Below are 13,312 nucleotides of genomic sequence, written 5' to 3' on the forward strand. Positions count from 1 at the left end.
AAAAAAAAAAAAAAGAAGAAAAAAAAAAAAGAAACAAAGGGTTGAAGCTCAACTTAGTGCCTGAGGTAGAGTCTTGAACATTGTGAGCAGCATTATGAAGTTGTACCTACTATGCCTTGCACTGGTGAAGTTGCACACCTGCAGATGGTGATTGGTTGTACTCTACCCAGTTCTGTCTTTTCTCTTGTTCAGTTTTTGCCAATTTCTTTTGCTCTAACCATTTTTTCCTTGACATGTCCAGGCTCTCCATATGTAATCCTAAGTCGGAAGTTCGTTGAATTTTCCATCATGGGATGGGACAATCTTCCAAGGACACTCCTCATGTACTTCTCCAATACAAAATCTTCACATCGAGGCTACTTTCAGACCCTTGCTTGCAACTCCAGAGCATTTGTTAAAACTGTGGTCAATTCCAATTTGCATTTCATTGCATGGGATAACCCGCCAAGGAAAGAGCCCCGGAATCTCTGGATGTCTGATTTGAACAAAATGTTGGGGAGTGGAGCTCCTTTTGCTGGAAGTTTCCGCCCAAATGATCCAGTTTTGGACAGGATCGATTCATTTGTATTGCACAGGGGCCGGGGAAGGACTGCTCCAGGTGGATGGTGTATTGGTGGGCATGAGAGAGGCAGAGATCCTTGCCAGCTCTGGGGCGATGTGAATATACTCAAACCTAGTAAATCTGCCAAGAGATTTGAAAAGCTACTGCTGAGGTTGATGGCAAACACAACCTTCTGGTCAAATCTTTGTGCCCAAAGATGGAGGATTACTGGATAAATATCATAAAAGAAGTTATAATCTGACAATCAACATAGAGATATCTCAGTTGAAATTGTTTTAAATTGTATATTTCTAACCATTTAATGTAATTTGGGGAAGAGACTGGATTCCACTTCTAGTTTCAGGTGTAAAACCAGGAGTTATTCGGGCTTTTCAGCAATACACAATCTATATATGGTTAGTATTGTTTATTTTTTAATTTTGGACAAATGGTTTGTATGGTTTCATCTTTGCTAATGCTTATATAAATCATTCTCTGAGAAGACTCCTTGAAAGTTAAGAGTGAAGGATACTTCTTTTCTTTCCGGTAATGAGAGATGAACAACTTCAACTACCCCATAACTATTCCATGGGAGGAAAAAAACTACCCGGGTTGTGATCGGACATTGAAAGATTACCCGTCGCCAGGCAAAGGCCCTGGAACAAAGTGAAACCACTTAGGATTGACTAATTTATCTGGCCTGCATCATCGATTTTGATTCCAAATGATTTTGATGTGGGTTGACATGATGTCGGGTTCCTAATCTCCCATTTTGTTTGAACCTTGGAGGTGGAAAGGATAATGGTTCACAGGGGGGTTAGTTTACTCGATATTTATGTGGTTCTAATGTTTCCGTATCATCATCCTTCATTGGATAATATACAAATAAAAAAGACAAGAAAATCCCAAACTTGGTGCGGGCTTTGCTTTAGTGACACGTAAGTTAATCTGGGAAAGAGGCTGAGAGGGAAACCTGAAAATTGGAGAGACAAGCTCCGTGGAGTTTCAATTCCATGGACTCTTTTATGCTTCAGCATCCCTTAGTTCCTCATATTTTCATTCGCTCAAGGTAAAATTTCAATCGAAGTCTCTCTGGGATGCCTTCACATATTGAATTTATGGCTATAATGATTTATAATGAACTTTTGTCTCAGATATCCACGCTCCTTCGCCACTACTCAGAATCTGGGACTCGTTCCAAGTAGAAACAAGTGCTTGAAATTGAATTGTGGAACTGGAAGTGGAGGTGGAAGCTGGTTTGATGGAGTTTCTCTTGATGGTTATGAAAATGGAGCAGTCCCAGGTGCTCTTAAAGAGTCAGCTGTGGCACCTTTCCGGACATTAAATGCTGAAATTACTCCTGAAACAATTGATTTTTTTGTTAGTGATGCCGAGGGCGATCCTGATTGCCCATCGAAGGGTTTCTCCTCGATTGATCAGGCTCTCAACGCTCTTCGTCAAGGAAAGGTCCATTCCTTGATCCTTATCCATATCCACAATTTCTTGCAGAAAATATTATGATAGCAAGGTAGAGAAATCAAAGCTAATAATAGTTTTTTTCTTTCCTTGTCTTTCTGTAGTTTGTGATTGTGGTAGAGGATGAAAATGTGGATGTCGAAGGCAACCTTGTCATGGCAGCATCTCTTGCAAGTGCTCAGGAAATAGCATTTTTGATCAAGCATGGCTCAGGAATTGTGTCTGTAGGTATGAAAGAAAATGATTTGGAAAGGTTGAAGCTTCCTCTCATGTCTCCTGACAGTGAAGATGAAGACTCCTCTGCTCCAACTTTCACAGTCACAGTGGTACAGATTAATACTGCTATTTCATATAATTTTTGTTTCAGTTCTATTATTGTTGATAATAATATCTCATGAAGTCCCAATTTACCTAAACTTTGGATCTATATTGCTTCTTTACCTCATCAGGACGTAAAAGCTGGTGTATCAACTGGAGTTTCTGCTTCAGACAGAGCAAAGACAGTTCTTGCTTTTTCATCACCTGGTTCTAAGCCAGAAGATTTCAGGAGGCCAGGCCATGTGTTTCCCCTTAAATACCGAAATGGTGGGGTGCTAAAAAGAGTTGGCCATACTGAGGCTTCTGTAGATTTGCTCATATTGGCTGACTTGGAGCCTGTATCTGTTCTTTCAGCTGTCATTGATGCAGACGATGGTTTTATGGCACGCTTACCTGCTTTAAGAAAGTTATCCTTGGAGCATGGCTTGCCAATTATCTCAATCACTGATCTAATCAGGTGAGCTTTGCGTTTGTATATGAGGAAGAATCAAGCATCTATGTTATTATATTGGCTGAGAATTGTTGAAGTTTATGAATATAGATTATAAACCACCACCAGCATATGAATTCTACCTTTTCACTGAGAGCACCACAAATGTTGATTCACCTCTTTATCTTCTATGAAAGGCTAGTGTAATAGATTTTACTTGAAGCCTTGGTTCTTGTTCTTTTTCTCTTGAATCAATTCTTACTTGTCTAATGTGTAGAATCATTTATTCCCTGCTTTCTGGTTTGTCAACACTCCCCAAATGTGAAGAGAAGTACATTGACTTTAAAAGCTCTGCCATATGCTTGCAGGTATAGAAGAAAGAGGGAGAGACTGGTAGAAAGAACGGCTGTTTCCCGTTTACCAACCAAGTGGGGTCTGTTTCAGGTTTACTCTTACCAGTCAAAGTTGGATGGAACAGAGCACATTGCTGTTGTAAAGGTAAAACATCTGCAGATTCATGCTCTGAAATTTTCTTTTTGACAAAACAGTCAACATTTTCAAAGCTTGTTGATAATGAATTGTTTCCTAATGTCTCTGGTCATTCTGTACTTAGAGAAATCAATCTTCCTTAAACCCATCTTAAAAAATGACAGGGAACTATTGGTGATGGACAAGATGTTCTTGTAAGAGTTCACTCAGAATGTCTGACTGGGGACATATTTGGCTCGGCTCGATGTGATTGTGGCAACCAATTAGCCTTGGCAATGCAGTTGATAGAACAGGCAGGTCGAGGAGTGGTCATCTACCTCCGTGGACATGAAGGAAGAGGAATTGGTTTGGGTCGCAAACTTCAGGCCTACAATTTGCAGGATCAAGGGCATGATACAGTTGAAGCTAATCTAGAACTTGGATTAGCCGTTGATGCCCGTGAATATGGGATTGGAGCCCAAGTATGATATGAAACTTTACTTGAAATACAGTTTTGGTTTATCAACATAGTTTCTGACGTTTATTTTTTACATGTTGCTTACTGTTGGCAGATCTTGAGGGACATTGGAGTGCGTACTATGCGCTTAATGACAAACAACCCAGCCAAGTTCACAGGGCTCAAGGGTTATGGTTTGGCTGTTGTTGGTAGGGTTCCTGTCTTTTCTCCCATTACAGAGGAAAACAAGAGATACCTAGAAACAAAGCGAACAAAATTAGGCCATGTCTATGGGTCTGATTTACCTTCTACAGATTCATCGACCGCAATGTAAATAACAAGCTCCACAAAATGAAGCATTACAGATTTATTGGTTATTTCTCATAGTACACTGAAGAACTACTTACTTTATACCATACAAGAGTTGAATGTCAAACTATGAAGAGGACCGTGTGCTGGTTGATTATAGATGGGTGCATGCTTTCTGTTCACATTATGGATTGATTCACAATGAACATCACCTTCCGGCTTATTCCTTGAAATTTTCAGTTTTAATGTCAAGTCTGCTTTAGTTATGGTTTAGCCGATGGAGCCATGGTGGGTCTTATCCTTCTTCCCTGCCATTGTTATCTTCTTCTGCTTAATTAATTTCAGTGGCAAGCCTGTCTCATATTGTCTAATGGTCAGTGGGTGGGTCAATTATGAGGGGAAGCAAGATAAATTGATAAAAGTACTTTCATCGCTGATGAATCCAATGAATTCAGTAGTCAGACTACTGACACTACTTACTATCAAGCTTGGGTTCATGCTTATTCCCTTTCCAAGGATGTTTTGGCAACCTAAATGGCTGCATGACTAGAAAGGAAAGGAAGATTTTTACAAGTTTACAACTTTGTCAACTATAACTTCGTTGGAAGTACAATGAAGGGATGATAAATGAAAATTACACAAAAACAAAATTGAAAGAAGTTGCAATCATTTTAATAATGTTTGCAGAAACTGAAAACAAAAAAAAAAAGAAAAAAAAAGGATCCCTACCTGGTTGGATCCTGTGCGCCTTCACTAGTTGGTCCCTTCATTGGCACAGTGGCTACGCTACTAGGTAGTGATCCCTAATTTTTTTTCCTTTTTTTTTATATTAGATATAGTAATTTAATTTACTTTGTTTCTCAATCATATTACGTAAATTTGAATGAAAAAAAAAAGAAAAGAGATTATAATTAATTTCATTATTTGGTAAGATTTCAAGTCAGTTGCACAAACTTGACAAGAAAAATTTTCCGTTATGACTTATAATGTTTAAATTATGTCACTTCCTTCCATTTCTGTTTACTTGAGAGTAGTGACCAAACAAAGCATACCAAATGAAGATGAAAGTTTGGTCCTATCTGAAGGGTTGGGCCATTGAAATTCCAGAATCAGGGGAAGTTGATTGGGTTATTTGCATCTTCGGCAGAGAATATTATCCCTAATTTTTTTGGGCAAGTTTGGTAGCATGGCTCCTGCATCAATGTGGGGTAATGAGAGCACACACAGGTAAGGATGTGAATTTGAAATCGAAACTATTTATCGAAATTGAATCAAATCATTTACACCAAAATAGTAAAACCGTTTATTAAATTATTAGATTTTGATTTTAAAGTTTAAACCTTTGACCGTGAAACCGTTTAACATATATTTACCTTAAATAACTATTAAAAAAAAGCATATAGTAATAAAATTTTCAATTCAATGTTACAATTTACATCTATTTCACTAAAAAATTTAAAAGTAAAGAAGTTTGAATAAAAATTGGAAAACAAATCAAAACCGTTTATAAATGGTGTTGATTTTAATATATGAAATCGTTTTTTAAATGCTTTGATTTTCGTTTTTACTTAAAAAATCTTGCACCGAACCATCTACATCGGAACCAAATTGATTAACTAACACCCTCTGCACACAGAGAAATCAACATGAATGAAATTTTTCTTCATCAAAATGAGGCGATGATTTCACTCTTTTATGTCTGGCAGCAAGAGCCACAATCAGGCAGTGTAGTTTTTCGCAACTTGTGTAATGAAATTTATTGGAGTACCTTTGGATCCACTTGTCAATATAAATTGGGCTGCAAATTTCTAATTGGGCCCAGAGACGAATGTGCTAAGCCGCAGGCCCCGCACCTCGGGCGAAGCTATATTGTTCAAGAAAATGAGGGATATTTTCGTCAAATTTCACATGATAAAATATATACACTGCTCTTCATCTTCTTGGTCCGCAAACCCTAAGTCGGCCGCGTAGTCCCTCCGTTCCGGTTCCTCCAGGTCTCTCTCTCTATCTCATGCGTGAAATAACTAAGATTGTTTCCATTTAGTATTTATCTCAATATTTATGTCGTAAGATTCATTGCTAAGCATTTCACTGGACCTCTTTTAAGATTTTGATTGTAATAGCATTTTCTTCCGTTTGCAAATCTTCTTCGTTGCTAGATTTGCATCCGTCGTTCATTCAATAGCATGTACATGGTTTTGTAATTTGGTGTTCTTTAATCGTTGCTTTGCTTGTCTTGCTTGAAGTTTTATTCCGAAAGTCTTCCGGAAAGAAGTCGATCCGTGAGCTTAGTGAGTCTCGATTCTGGTAACTACTAATTGGCTATCAAACCAGTGTTAGTTTTTGCGACATCACCGAAACGAAAGCATTCCTTTAGTTGATATGCATATCAGCATTCTCACAGTGTGTACTTAGGTTCTGATTGTTTTGACGTAAAATTGGCAGAATTTGCAGAGATTAAAATAGAAAGAACATAAAGTTTTACAGCAGGGTCAACTATTTTTATGTCCAAACTCTGTAAAATTATGTTGGAGAAGTAAAATATTTGCCCTAATTTATTTTACTTCCAGGCGATTTACGTTGAAACAAACAAAGATTGATAGAAAAAATACAACTTCTTGTATCTATATTACTGATTTGCCTGATCTGTGCTCTGTGCCACTACTGCTTGAGATGGTAGGACGAAACTTTATCTTCAGACCAATGGATATGGGTTTTTTATTGTCTCATCTGTCTAGCCTTGCAAAATTGGAGCTCTTGTGGTCCTAAAAGGGGTTTAGATTGTTTCTATGGCAAATATGTGTGTGAACATGATTTAGGGAGGAAAAATCAATGTAGGTTTCGTGAGTTACTGTTTGTTGTGCAACACTTTTTAACATTTTTCTTTTCAATTTGAACCTCTTTCTTGCTGTATAATTCTGTTTAATTTTAGAAGTTCTACTTTTTTATTTTTATTTCTTTTTCCTGTGGTTCATTCTTGTTTCTCTGTGCATTTTTCCAGGTTATTTGATTTGAGTTGGAGGGAAGTTTCTTTAGCAACCAATGGCACCTCCTTCTAAAGGTATTGGCTTGGGATACTATTGTTGTCTCATATTGGATAGACTACTTTTATATTTGGTCCTGGTTCTTATACTCTAGTGTTCACTCATAATTCTCATTTTATGCTTTTTTTTATGATTTTACTTCCTGTACATTATAGAAGTGCGTTTTCATAGTTCTGTTAACATGTGGAACTAGGGTAGTTTTGTGACATCTTTGTATTGGTAATGGTGCCCATGTAGTAACTGTTCCCACCGTTTGATCTTGTAGGGTATATCTTATCATGTACCCTAGCTTATTCAACTGTATCAATGTGATGGAACATGGATTACTGTTTCCTAGGGACTGATTCATGACTATTAACCATTTCCTTTTGGAAAGTCCAAGAGAATGATGGGGCCTTCTAATAAAATAGATGTCCTAAGCCCCTCAAAGGGTGAAAGTCTGTTATTGCTTCAGATTTTGAGCTTGACCAAAGATTTAAGTAGATTAATAATCACACAATTTTCAACCTGCACTTGATTCATTATTGAATCATTTGTAGGGTGTTAAACTATGATGTTTTGGAAATACTCAAAAACCTCAACCTGCTCTTATTCTCTTATGCCAAACTGAAGTGCTTTTGTCAATTATGCAGCTCCCAGTACAAAGAAGGCTGATCCAAAGGCAAAGGCCTTGAAGGCTGCGAAGGCCGTGAAATCAGGTGCATCTTCCTTGAAGAAGAAGGCCAAGAAGATCCGAACATCAGTTACATTTCATCGCCCAAAGACATTGAAGAAGGAAAGAAACCCAAAGTACCCCCGCATTAGTGCACCCCCAAGGAACAAGCTTGACCATTATCAGATACTGAAGTATCCTCTCACCACAGAGTCAGCGATGAAGAAGATTGAGGACAACAATACCCTGGTTTTCATTGTTGACATCCGTGCAGACAAGAAGAAGATAAAGGATGCTGTCAAGAAGATGTATGACATTCAGACCAAGAAAGTGAATACTTTGATCGGGTAAACTTGAACCCTTTTTTACTGGTGTGTTTCTTATATGCATTTTAATTGTTGTCAGGTGTTGGCTATGAATTGTTTTGATTTTATTGGATGTTATTGGAGAATATTGACCATTCGAGAGTAGTTTATATTCTAGCACAATGATTAGAGATAAAAGGCATATCTATCAGGAGAAAAAAAGAGAAGAAGAAGAAGAAGAAAGAGATTATAAAATTTCTGATGTCAGATTGCTTTCAGATGGGATTAATGCTGATCCGAAGTGGGGAAGGATTTTATTTTGCATGCTGATTCAATGTTAAAAGAGTGAATGTCTCACAGGCAAGGGCCACTCATTGAATGAATGAATGAATGAAGGAGCTACTGTAACTTGATAATTGATGCGTATTTTTGCTTCTGTTGACTTCTCTTTTTGAGCTTGGGGCTGGGGTTATTCATTTTTCTTTCCTGTAGTCTATTGCTTTGTAAATCTTTAGATGCCTCTGATGATATATCTGCTTTTTTTTTTCTTCTGAACTCAGGCCTGATGGGACAAAGAAGGCATATGTGAGGTTGACACCAGACTACGATGCCCTGGACGTGGCAAACAAAATTGGGATAATTTAAGGCCATCGCTAGCATTTGTCTTCTATAGCATCTTTGTTTCTGACCCTAGTAATTTTTAGCAAAGGGGTGGGTGCAGTTTGGTTAGGAATTTTGAGCATAGACACAGGACTGCATGTCCATGTTTCCATTTTTACTAAACTAAAAGGATATTGCTGTTGGTCAATTTATTGATTAACTATATATGGGAATTGATTTTGTTGCATAGTTTGCCTGAATCTGGGAACAAGTATTTTCATACTGGGAATGGGAAAGTGATGAGCACAGACAATATGAACTTGCACTAGCGCCTTTTTTTTTGTGAGATTTAAGCATTTAGCCTGTAAATCGGTAAGCCTCTAATGGTTTTAAGTGCCTAAAACAGAGTAAGAGCAGAGTGGGTGCCGCAATGCAGGAACACAAAAGCATTAGAATGTCAAAATTAAGGGAGAATGTTTTCTGTCTAGGGTTGTGCACCTACACAAAGGTAGGCAGGCAAAATGATCCATCCCCTGCCCCAATGAAAGGTGAAAATGTCCACACAGCTAATGCTTCCAAGGTCCTAAGTGCACTACCATCGGAGCCGCTTCCTTTGGATTGTCCTCGCAAACAATTCAAGTATTGAATGCAGTGACGGCAAGAATTCGAAGAATGAGAGCACGAGCACCATCCCCCGAGGAACTGGTTACCAATGGTCAGTTCCCACTTACTAGCCATTACTCAGTTTATTTAAAAAGAAAAAAATGTTTCCCAACTTTCCAAGCACTGATTGAAGAGGACCAATTTTCAATCTACGTACAGAATTAGCCGGATACTCCAGTAACTTAAAACTTTAAAATCTCAAGTGGATTACACTGAAACCATTGAACCCTGTCATGAATCTTTTGACTGCTGAACCCTCGCTGGTAAAGTGCCATTAAGTCGCTGGCAAATTGGCTCAGAAAGAGCAACTCAGTAGAAGCTGCAGGGGTTCCATCGCCCCAAAGAATAGAGTTTTCCCTCTTATAAAAAATGAACAATTCAATTTCCATTTTAGGTGTATAATGGTTGTGGATCTCAACCTGTTGCCAGCACTGGCGCAATTTCGGATTGGCAATACCATGTTATAAAAAATGAGAGCATGTAAAGACAGCAGATGGATAAATTAAGCAGCATTTATCAACAGAGATTGTACTTGAAGGGTAAAGGGATGTAAGATCGATGCAAGATAAGGCAACAATTATACCCAGACATAACGCCTGTCATGGAGCAAAACAAACTCGCTATCGGGAAGTGGGGTACTCCTAATCTGAATCTAGAGAAGCAGGGGACAACCTCAAACATTGAATATTTTAAAGGAATCAATAACAGTGTGCAATTTATCTTTCATCTTCTCCCATCTCCTTTGATTGGCTCCTGTTGTTACAGTGTAAAACTTACCTGCAAACAGAAGGCCATGGTATTCAATGATAATCAGAAATCAAGCCAAGATGCATATGCTAGGTATGGAACATTTCTTATTCTTCTTCTTCTTCCTCTTTTTTCTAAAAGAAAGATTACTCCAATGAGAGTCCTGCAATCCAAATCTCAAGTTTTATATCCATTATCTGCTAGTTGTTATTTAAATTTCAGAGAAACCATACACCTTAAGGGCTTAACAGGTCAATGATCCATGTTGTAATAAGAATTGCAGGATTTCTCTTTTCATATATGCCAATCAGATCTTCCTCTGCATATACTAAATTTCTTGAGTTATTGATGAAAATACTATTGGAACTCCTTGCCAGGATTGTCAAGGTATGATTTAAGAGGGCTAGTTTCTCTCCTCAGCCTGAATACTCATTCATTATGCATAAAAGAAAATATAGGCCTTCAAGGAAACATTAGCAGAATCATGCACTGACAACGCCAAAAGAAGGAAAAAGATAGTAGTTTAGGTTTGTACCATTCCCGATTGAGATTGCACCAAGACCATGCCGGGTAAAGTTTGGAGCCTGAGCGACAAACTCAAATGTGTAATAAGCCTTTCCATCAACATCATGCTGCAACATGATGAAAAATACAAGCAAGAATTACAATCTTTTCCCACGTGACTGAGATCTGGGAATTGCCCAGCTAATGCATGTGCATATGAAAGTGTAAAACAATGCACATTTTATGAAGATAATTCCAGTCTACCAGAAGTCCACAAGTATCATTCAAATAATCTAACTACTCAGGAATCAGAAAGTTGACCAACATATCAATCTAGCATATGGCATGGTTCAAGTACGAGGAAACGGCCTCCACAGATTCTGATTCAGCCTTAAATCAGCCGATTCAAATCGGCAGGAATAAAAATTGGGACAGGCTGATTCTGCCGATTCTGATCCACTTCCTCAAGCCATGGAATATGGGCACATCCATGCACTGAAAGTTCAAGGCACACATGTTATTATATGACAAGCTTTTAAAATAGTCAAATCACTATATTAGAACTCTCAAATTAAGTCATTGACTGGTTTTGAGTTCAAAGGTAAATTATTATCATGTTGCTAGTAGTATAATGTGTCTTTCTAACTTATGCAGATCTTCTTTTTTGTGTGAAAACTAGTTTTAGTTTGATTTACTAATGACCCCAATATTGGAGAGCCTTCAAGAGTCCAGTTCATAAACCTATTAGGTGCTTTGGTTTTGTCTTGCACAACTTCATTCTTTTACCACCTTTCAAAGCCTGAATGGAAAAAGCCACATGTCTTCCAATCTAACTGGTTTGGGTATAGAAAGGTGGAGTAAAATGCCAAGGGCAATAAAATGCAATTACACCAGTGAACTGAGGAACATAATTTCATAGATCCATTTTCAATCAGACGATCATTTGCTTTGGTACAACTAAAACTACGAAAATTGATATCACAAAGCCCAATTCAATCCTTAATTATGGGTTTTGAAATTTCTGGGATTTTGGTGCTGATCTATTAATTGTTGGAGACTTGGAGGTGATGATTCATCAGTGATTATTGATGGATTTCATATGAGAGGAGGGTCTTAGAAATTACAAAGTTTCAGACAAGGGCACAAGGCAGATTCTTCACCTCGATGAATCTCTTGTTCAGTTGGGTTCCAACATCTAGTGACACCATGGTTGAAGAGATCTCCAAGTTGGGAGCTAGGATAGATGTCATTTGCACTGGCAATTATCCATTGCTACCCTTATCTGCTTCTGGAGTTTTGTTGTATCATGTCATGTCTCGTCTGTATGTGGTCCAATGATGCTGGTAGGTTGGTTGGTTGTTTTATTTTATTTTCATACGCAATCATTGAATCTTATGGCTGTGGATTGTTTGGTTATCCTCCTGATTTGCTTATCAACAAGGTTGTTGTTCATCCTAAGAAGTAAAACAATAAGTGTAGCACACTATCATGGATCAAAACACTTAAGGTTCAAGATGTGATGATAGTAATAGTTGAAATTGGCATATGAATCATTAGGATCACACTATAGTCTACTACCAAAGAACTAAAAGAAAATACAAATTATACACTGGTCTTTAATAAGAAAATAAAGAAATTATACCTCTGTTGCTTCAACTAGCTTGCTTTTCTGCGAAGGAGGGACTAAAACTTTTTTTATTAAAGCTTGAGCAACCTGAACCATTTAATGACAACAACATTGTAAGGTATTGAAACATGCAAAAATTCAAGGAGTGCAAAAAGGAAAATGACTGTTTCACCTGCATTTTATTAAAACAAAGTATATGCTAGAAACAGAAAACAAGGCAAACCTCTTGTGGGGATCCAAGGTCTCGAATGTCCTCTTTGATTGTCGGAATCATATTTACGCTGACACTTTCTAATGGCTCAATTACATCTTTGAATACTTTATCTTGACCTTCAATGACTACTTCCTGGCACAACAAATTAACTTCAGCAAGAGAGCTATCTTGGTATATAATTTTATATTTTTGACTTCCAAATAGACTAAAGGACTCCAATTAATTATCTGTAGAAGTTGAAAATAATTGTATTACATTCCAATATAATGAAATTGAAAGAAATTAGACAAGCAAACCTGCCATCCAAATGGGTAGAGAAATGAATAACCATCCTTCTTGTCTACGACTGTCAAAAATCCTTTTTTAGCTTCTGCAGCAACTGAGCCACATCAAGGGTGTTCTCTTAGGACATCATCCATCATTATTCAAAGAACCAATGCACTGCACAATCAGCAGGCGTGCTTTCAATGCTACTTAAGCATTAAAAAGGAATAGATATGGAATTTTTCTTTTTCTTTTTCAAATCGCCACCAGCTTGTGCGTGGAGGGTGGGGGACAAAAGAAGGATGATGCATACAGGGAACCAAAAAATCTTACAAGATGAGGAAGTTGAAAATAACAGAGAAACCCAAGTTGTAATTGGCCCAACAACAAGCACTTGCCGTCTCCCCATTATATCTGCATAACAAAACGATCCAGGAAATTAAATGTGCCTGGTAAATTGCTTTTCACTTTTCAAATCTAAACCCAACACCCAAAATTTCAGACACGCACAAGCATGCTCTGCACACATGGATACAGCACAAGCACACAGCACACACAAGGGAATTATCAGTTAGAGGAATTGGAAAATGAACTTGTTTTAAGCTTGATAAATTTGTAGATTCAGATTAGTTTCCTAACTGGAAAAAGGATGAGTACCGTTTTTTTTTTTGGGGGGGGGGGGGGGGGGGGGGT

The 13,312-nt window shown here is 37.8% G+C and overlaps 4 protein-coding genes across 6 annotated transcripts in view; 3 read left to right on the plus strand and 1 right to left on the minus strand.

Moving 5' to 3' along the window:
• LOC122087629 (beta-glucuronosyltransferase GlcAT14B-like) overlaps positions 1 to 979 on the plus strand; it is a 4,424-nt gene extending 3,445 nt beyond the window's left edge. For both annotated transcript variants that reach the window (XM_042656828.1, XM_042656827.1), the window contains exon 4: positions 242 to 979. In XM_042656828.1, coding sequence (XP_042512762.1) covers positions 242 to 777 — 536 coding nt within the window. In that variant the 3' untranslated portion in view covers positions 778 to 979. The remainder of the gene's footprint in view (positions 1 to 241) is intronic.
• Positions 980 to 1,090: 111 nt separating this feature from the next.
• Positions 1,091 to 4,222, plus strand: LOC122087628 (monofunctional riboflavin biosynthesis protein RIBA 3, chloroplastic). Of its 2 annotated transcripts, XM_042656826.1 has the most exons (8): positions 1,091 to 1,610; positions 1,696 to 2,008; positions 2,122 to 2,343; positions 2,467 to 2,602; positions 2,690 to 2,792; positions 3,134 to 3,263; positions 3,419 to 3,715; positions 3,806 to 4,222. In XM_042656826.1, exons 1-8 carry the CDS (start codon positions 1,555 to 1,557, stop codon positions 4,022 to 4,024), a joined length of 1,476 nt encoding a protein of 491 aa, XP_042512760.1. In that variant the 5' UTR covers positions 1,091 to 1,554; the 3' UTR covers positions 4,025 to 4,222. The 2 variants fall into 2 exon arrangements, with proteins under 2 accessions (XP_042512760.1, XP_042512759.1); XM_042656825.1 differs by having other exon boundaries at positions 2,467 to 2,792.
• Positions 4,223 to 5,848: 1,626 nt separating this feature from the next.
• LOC122085667 (60S ribosomal protein L23A-like) lies at positions 5,849 to 8,847 on the plus strand. The gene is made up of 4 exons (XM_042654161.1): positions 5,849 to 5,993; positions 7,001 to 7,060; positions 7,676 to 8,042; positions 8,561 to 8,847. The coding sequence occupies exons 2-4, from the start codon at positions 7,042 to 7,044 to the stop codon at positions 8,643 to 8,645; spliced, it is 471 nt and encodes a 156-aa protein (XP_042510095.1). The 5' UTR covers positions 5,849 to 5,993; positions 7,001 to 7,041; the 3' UTR covers positions 8,646 to 8,847.
• Positions 8,848 to 9,742: 895 nt separating this feature from the next.
• The window catches only part of LOC122086180 (psbP-like protein 1, chloroplastic), a 4,253-nt gene continuing 683 nt past the window's right edge, over positions 9,743 to 13,312 (minus strand). Inside the window, exons 2-7 of the mRNA XM_042654908.1 lie at positions 12,953 to 13,033; positions 12,652 to 12,734; positions 12,365 to 12,487; positions 12,157 to 12,228; positions 10,546 to 10,642; positions 9,743 to 10,040 (exon numbers count right to left, since the gene is read on the minus strand). Of these exons, the coding sequence (XP_042510842.1) occupies positions 9,937 to 10,040; positions 10,546 to 10,642; positions 12,157 to 12,228; positions 12,365 to 12,487; positions 12,652 to 12,734; positions 12,953 to 13,033 (560 nt within the window). The 3' untranslated portion in view covers positions 9,743 to 9,936. The remainder of the gene's footprint in view (positions 10,041 to 10,545; positions 10,643 to 12,156; positions 12,229 to 12,364; positions 12,488 to 12,651; positions 12,735 to 12,952; positions 13,034 to 13,312) is intronic.

Source organism: Macadamia integrifolia, chromosome 8, assembly GCF_013358625.1.
Source record: "Macadamia integrifolia cultivar HAES 741 chromosome 8, SCU_Mint_v3, whole genome shotgun sequence".
Lineage (NCBI taxonomy): Eukaryota > Viridiplantae > Streptophyta > Magnoliopsida > Proteales > Proteaceae > Macadamia > Macadamia integrifolia.